Source organism: Echinops telfairi, unplaced genomic scaffold (genome assembly GCF_000313985.2).
Source record: "Echinops telfairi isolate 266 unplaced genomic scaffold, ASM31398v2 ScPeMD7_7469;HRSCAF=8507_1, whole genome shotgun sequence".
Classification (NCBI taxonomy): domain Eukaryota; kingdom Metazoa; phylum Chordata; class Mammalia; order Afrosoricida; family Tenrecidae; genus Echinops; species Echinops telfairi.
In genome coordinates this window covers 71,710,106-71,716,767 of record NW_022111373.1, presented here as the reverse complement: position 1 = coordinate 71,716,767, position 6,662 = coordinate 71,710,106, and the positions used below count along the sequence as shown (strand labels likewise).

General features: G+C 39.4%; 1 protein-coding gene across 1 annotated transcript in view; it reads left to right on the top strand.

Moving 5' to 3' along the window:
- Positions 1–6,028, top strand: part of JMY (junction mediating and regulatory protein, p53 cofactor) — an 87,081-nt gene extending 81,053 nt beyond the window's left edge. Inside the window, exons 10-12 of the mRNA XM_045285308.1 lie at positions 1–192; positions 1,043–1,353; positions 5,018–6,028. The exon at positions 1–192 is cut by the window's left edge and continues 14 nt beyond it. Of these exons, the coding sequence (XP_045141243.1) occupies positions 1–192; positions 1,043–1,350 (500 nt within the window). The 3' untranslated portion in view covers positions 1,351–1,353; positions 5,018–6,028. The remainder of the gene's footprint in view (positions 193–1,042; positions 1,354–5,017) is intronic.
- Positions 6,029–6,662: the final 634 nt, after the last annotated feature.

The following is a 6,662-nucleotide window of genomic DNA, read 5'->3' as shown; positions in this document are numbered from 1 at the left end:
CACCACCTCTACCTGTTGCTAAGGACAGCATCCCAGAGACCCTGGACAAAGGTCTGCCTAGGATGGAGGAGCCGGAGAAGAGGATCCCAAAGTCTGCAAGTGCCCCTTCAGCACACCTCTTTGACAGCAGCCAGCTGGTCAGTGCCAGGAAAAAGCTCAAAAAGACAGCTGAAGGTTTGCAGAGGAGGAGAGGTAACTGAATGTTAATGTGTTGAATGAAGTGAGGTGTAATCACGGGACTCATACAAAGCTGAGGGCATTAGTTTTTTTTTTGAAACAGAATTTTATAGCAAATATAAATCATAAGTATCTCAGAAGAATTCTTACCAACCCACATCAAACAACATCTTGTACTATTGGCCAGCATTTTGTAAAAGTGTGTTTTCTTAAGTTATACTTGATTTCTTTGACTGTGTGCAGAGGTAACCCCTTATTCGCAGAGAAAAGGTCTGCTTTGCAGAGAAAAAGTCTGCTTTTTACATTGGAAAACAGAATATAGTAGCATCAGAGAGGAACTGTCACATTTTATCGAGGGACCTGCTACTCTTCAGCTATGGAAGCGAAGAAGAGTAGGGGGTGATGTGTGCAGGGTTTTTTGCATCTCAGATAAATCTCAGTGAAGCTGTTTTCTCTAAAATTCATGTCCTAAGGATATATTCATGTGTAAAATAACTAAACATAGTCACCCAATTGGACGAAAATTTAATTGTTAAGTTGTGTAGTTCAATACCAATTTAGCAAATTAGATTAGTCATGGAAATTCTGTAGGAGTCTCACCCATGGCTTTATGACGGTGATGTCCATCTCCCTCCTGTTGACATAGTTTTGGGGTTGTGGGGGGGGATAGGCATACCAGCATTGCCAGGTGTTGAACTTAAGTTTTAGGGTGGTTTTGAACAAGGGTAAGTAGTACTCCGGCCCATCCTCTGGGACCCTTTTGTTGGTGGCGACTTCATTGCCCTAGGCTATCACAGTCTGAAACTGTAGAGGTTCTTGAGTTTGGTTGGAAGTGCAATCCTAACTCTTCTGTCTCCTCTCACAGTGAGCTCGCCTATGGATGAGGTGCTAGCTTCCTTGAAGCGTGGTAGTTTTCATCTGAAAAAGGTTGAACAGCGAACTCTGCCTCCTTTTCCTGATGAAGATGATAGTAATAATATCTTGGCACAAATAAGGAAAGGGGTAAAATTGAAGAAAGTACAGAAGGAAGTTTTGAGAGAATCCTTCACACTTCTGCCCGATACGGATCCTCTCACACGGAGTATCCATGAGGCTCTTAGAAGAATTAAAGAAGCATCGCCCGAGTCAGAAGATGAAGAGGAGGTTTTACCTTGCACAGACTGGGAAAACTAACAAGTAAATGGTCTTTTCTTCAATAACATTTCATATTAATGTCTTTTATCGTGGAAAATAGGATCTCTTTTTTTTTTAGTCCGAGGTATATTGTTTATTATACAAATAAATTATATCATGGATCATATATTTCTAAGCTACAGGTTTTACTTAGTACTGTGGGTCTCAGATACATAGCCTTTTTGTGACCTGTGCGACACAGAGTGCCCACTTACTCTGTCCACCTCTGGAGGGGTTTAATGGGATGCTGCCCTGCAATGTTACTGATATCACATGCAAGTAAAATTTTGTTGAACATAGCTCCAATAATCTCTGGTGGCGTAGTGGGGTTACTATTTGGGCTTTTAACATCAACAATTCAAATCTGCCGCCACTCTTCAGGAGAAAGATGAGGTTTTTTACTCTTGAAAAGATTTACAGCCTTGAAAGCCCAAAGGTGCAGTGCTACTCAGATTTACAGGTCAGAGTTGTGAGTTTATATTTCATATCCCAGTTTTAGTACATGCTGCCATCTGGTGGGGCCCTGTAGAATTGTGAATCTTCACAAACTGGCCTATCTCACCATCCCTGATACCAGAGACTCCTTGGGACACAGGGTCCTCACAAATTGTGTCAAAATCTATATTGCCTCAAAAAAAAAAAAACCTTTAAAAGTTCCATTCACTATGCCTTCCATTATTGAAAACACATGGTTCCGACAACAAAATTTAAAGCATAAAATAATTAAGTCTTGAGAGGATCAAACCTTTTAAAAGGAGTTTGCTGTATACATAATATTTTAAATTCCTGCTTATTCAACACTTTCACATTGTGTATCTCAAGTAGAATAGGGTTGTTATTCTAGCCTTCAAGAGAAGAAGCAGGCTTTTTCTCTAACTCAGTTATTTCACTTATACATTGTTAGGAATATTGAATTTGGATTTCTTATTATCTGCCTACCAGGCATTTTCTAAGATCAGTCAAGAAAAGTACTGCATCATTTTTCTAACCCTTTAAAAGGCGAAAGCTTGCCACAGTTACTACATCATTTAGATAACATTTGCAGTCAGCCTGTTAAATACGTAAAAACTTGATACAGATCCCTTTGAAGTATCCCTGTGGTTATTAAGATCTTTGTGCTACACCAATACTAATTTCCTAAGACAATAGAAAGCTGTACTCCCGAACACTCTAAAAAGGCAATTAGAGAATAGTGGGACACATTCTGCTACATGTATAGACTCATAAAGATGACAGCACATGCTGTAAGTTCAGTAATACATAGAATTGGGTGTGATTGTAACTGAAATGTTATTTAAGTGCAGAAATGTTAACTAAGAGCTCTTGGTAGAATATCATTCTGCAAAGTAGGGTTGGTTCATTGGTTTTTGTTTTTTTTGAGTCTTAGAGGAAGTAAAGGAATAGTTAATTCAGTAGCACTGTGATTCTTCAACTTGCTTGACTGTAAAAACTACCAGCGGCGATTATTAAAAATCTTCCTGGCCTGGACTCCAAAGATTCTGACTGAATTAGACTGATGTCGGTTCTGGTTTTATCCTTGACCAGTAAAGTTAATTGCACGAACCCCTACACACAGGCACATGCATCTCTTTGGTCACGCTAGGATAAGCCCCAATCAGGAGAATGAAACAATGTAGGATGGAAAATCACATGCCTTTAACTTGGTTCAGCCAGTAAGACTAGCTTACAGAAGCTGCCGCCACATCTCTCTCCCACAGTTACCGCACGCCTTTGTGTTAGCAGCCCAGCACTTAGCAGCTGCACCATCAGTCACTTCCTTTACATGGGTTTTTTTATTCTAAATGCGTTTCCAACCATTTGTGTGTCTATATGAACAAATGTGTACTCTCCTTTGCAGAGTATAGCTACACCAGCTGCCTGCTTGCTCCATGTGTAAATGTGTCCAGAGAATAGGCTGGGGCTGCTCAAATTCTTTTTCATGCTAGGCATTTGTAGATTCTCTCTAACTGTATTGCTCTTACTTCATTTTGCTTGTAGCATCTTAGTGTGTCACTGAGCATGTGCCCCAACTTGCATCCTAACCCTGACCATTCAGTTCCACAGCTGGGGAATCGCATGAATGTGTGGTTAGTCCTTTCATTGCAGCGGTGTCTTCTTATGGCCTCATCGTGGTTCATTGCACACCAGCAGCTGATCAGGCCAGCCTGTCCCCCTTGATTCTGTCCAGCACTTTGACATTGCACCCACATTTCTAATGCTGTGCCAAGGATGTTATTCTAGCTTCTAGCTGCTGATTCTGCCTGTGTAGCAGGTGTTAAGAATGTGGTGCGGGGTCTGTACCACTTTGAAAGTTGTTTGGAAACTTTGTTTTTTACTAATTGTCATGACTGGTATGTGTTAGAATAATGAAACACTCATAGATAATGTGAGCTCTGCTATTTACAAAGTTATTTGGCAAGACTAAATTAAACCTAGCTGCAGACTCTTACCACTTCAGCAGGTGGTGATAAAGGCGCCCGTGACTGCTTTGTAGGCCGCTAGAAACGTTTTCTATGGCCCTAACCTTTCAGATAAGTCTATAAACTGCTAAAAAGCCAATCCTTTTCATTTCTTAGTAATAGATTTCTTTCTTGTAGATTTTAAGTCATTCGGGTAATATAAAAGCTTAGTTCTCAAGACTTCGTTCTCTGTTCTTCACCCACACCACACCCACCCATCTCCAAAAACCTAGAGATAGTTAATAGTGTTATTCAAGGGAGGGGAGAGAGGGTTGTAAACATTAGCAATAGATTGTCTTTGAGGTTTTTAACTGGTTTCCTGTGGAGTCTTCCTTAAACCTATTAAGTAACCATAACAACTCTGTTGAGTAGAAAGGTAATGTGAACTAAAGAAAATGACCTAAAATTTGTTTTAGTAATATTTTAAGAATTGGAGGCACTGTGTACTTTTTTGAGTTCTTAGTCTTTTTAATCCAGTGTCTATTTTACACTAATTATTCATCTCAATACACATCTAAACATTCAGTGGTTAAAATGAAAGTCTTAGCAAGGCAATGTAGTTGTATTTATTGAGAAAAATGCTTCGTATTGTTCTTTATTTGTAGATAAAGTAAAAATTCGGTTTCAGTGACATTAACCACACTTAAGGTAGACAATGCCGGAACAGTATTAAATTGATCATTGGCACACGTGCATGTCACCTTTAACCTGATTGGCAGGTCTTTCATACGTATGCTCCTCTGCCATTGGTAAACTCGTAGATTCAAACACAAACTATTGGATTCCCTTTTTTTTTTTTTTTAAAGCTTTGATACAGCGACCTTTTAAACAGCAGTTAGTCTGTTAGTCTGCCAGGACTGTCATCCAAAGCCCCAATGTAAATTGTAAAGATACCACCTAATGGTTTATGAGGAAATAGAGTATAGTTACCTTTGAAGTATGTATGTTTTGACATAAAAATATTAGTATAAAGTCAATAGTGAAATATATCCAACAAACACCAATGTAACTAATCAAAAGCTATATTAAATTTATTTTCATTTTTATTGCCTTAAGAATATAATCATCCTTTAAAAAGAAGTGCCTCCTATATAACATTCTGTATAAATGTCATTTAGGGAAAATAGTAACCTGGGGCACAGAAAATATGGTAAAAGGTCCTCTCTTTTTTTTTTTTTAACACACTATATCATTTTATTTGTATACAGGTGACTTAATAAAAAGAAGAAACATGCCTACAGTTGAAGATCAGTCCTTATTCCCTTGGAGAACAATATTTTCATCACACGGTCCACAGTCGGGTCCCATTGGGTCAGTGGGACTGGACTGGCTCGGTGCTGTGAGCAACACGGAAGCACTGTGGGCGGGGCTGGTTAGCCTGAGGGTTAGACGTGCAGTGTTCCTGACTGCAGTGAAGAAAGCACCTTTCCCCTTCCTCTTCTCTGCCCTTCACTTGCCCTCACAGGGACCAGTTAACCCAGTGGGTTGCTGTGAATTGGAAGTACAGAGCAACCATGAGCTGTACTGGGACTGCTTTGAGATCCATCCTTCGGAGCACTGGAAAGCCATCTGCTTAAAAGAGAGAGCTTCTTCCACGTCAGCTTATCTAAGTAATATGACCCTCTGAAAAAGTAGTTTACCATGATAGCTGTAAGACAGGAGTTGAAAGAAAATAAGGTGGAAATGCACTTAAAATTTCCACATTACTCATCTCCAAAGGTGTTTTCATAAGGATGTTTAATGACACCTGAAAGGATACACAACCACAGAGATACACATATTAATTTGTGTTTAACATAACATGATATGTCTGTTGAGGCATATTTTTAGGAGGCCACACAGTCTTACACTTTGTAAGGGTTTGAAGTAAAAATTTCCATGTTTTTAAATAGTTCTTCATAATTCTGAATTTATAATAGTTTGAATTTTATGTGTACTTTTGTTTATGACAAGCAATACTTTGTAACTTGATATTTCAAATTATTTTTAGTCCGTTTGTGTGAACTATTACTTGAGTACTATAACTCACATGACTTTCCTATTGAGAATCAAAATGAGGATTCCATAATAGGAATGCAAATCCTGTCTATCATGCACCGTTTAAGTTTTTTATTTTGATGTTACACATGAGGGGGGAAAGGTGTGTTCTATAATGATAAAAAAAAATAGAAAAGCCACCATGGCGGATGTTTCACTACCGTTAAATGCTTTGAGTAGAATTTTGCAAGTCTTCATTCTTGTCACTAAAATGTTATGCATATGTATGCTGCCGAGGTGCTGGATTTACTCGGATGGGTGCATGAAGGAAATTCAGCAACCGTGTGTTTGGGCTTGAACGACAGTAGGTGTAGTGTAGTATAGTATACAGTACTCTCTGGAGTGTGGTGCTGCATAAGGGAGGGACCACCAGGAAATTCCCTGGCTTAGACCCAGAGAGTAAGCAGTATGGGAATAAAAGCCTTCCAATGTGCATGAATCTGATATACTTAGAGAAATGCTCACACTGGTCATTTAAAAATGCTAGTCCCATAAAGTAAGTATGCAGACAAATGTCTGATAAGTGGTGTAAAGCAAAATCAGCTTAAATACTGGATAAGGTGTAATTAAGAACTTTGGCACAGCATTTCCACACTGCAAATAAGCATCACTTAACAGCCACTATACATGGTGTGAATAGGACATTAGGGGGGTTGGGAGTTGTGTGAGCACCATATTGTATACAGGCAGTCCCGATATGATCCGTAGTTTGATCCCTGTAACCCTGTTCAATCAAAACCATGGCAGCCTGCTGGAAAAAGCCGAGAGCAGTGCCTTCTAGGTACAGGAGGACGTACAGCTTGGGGGGGGCACGGG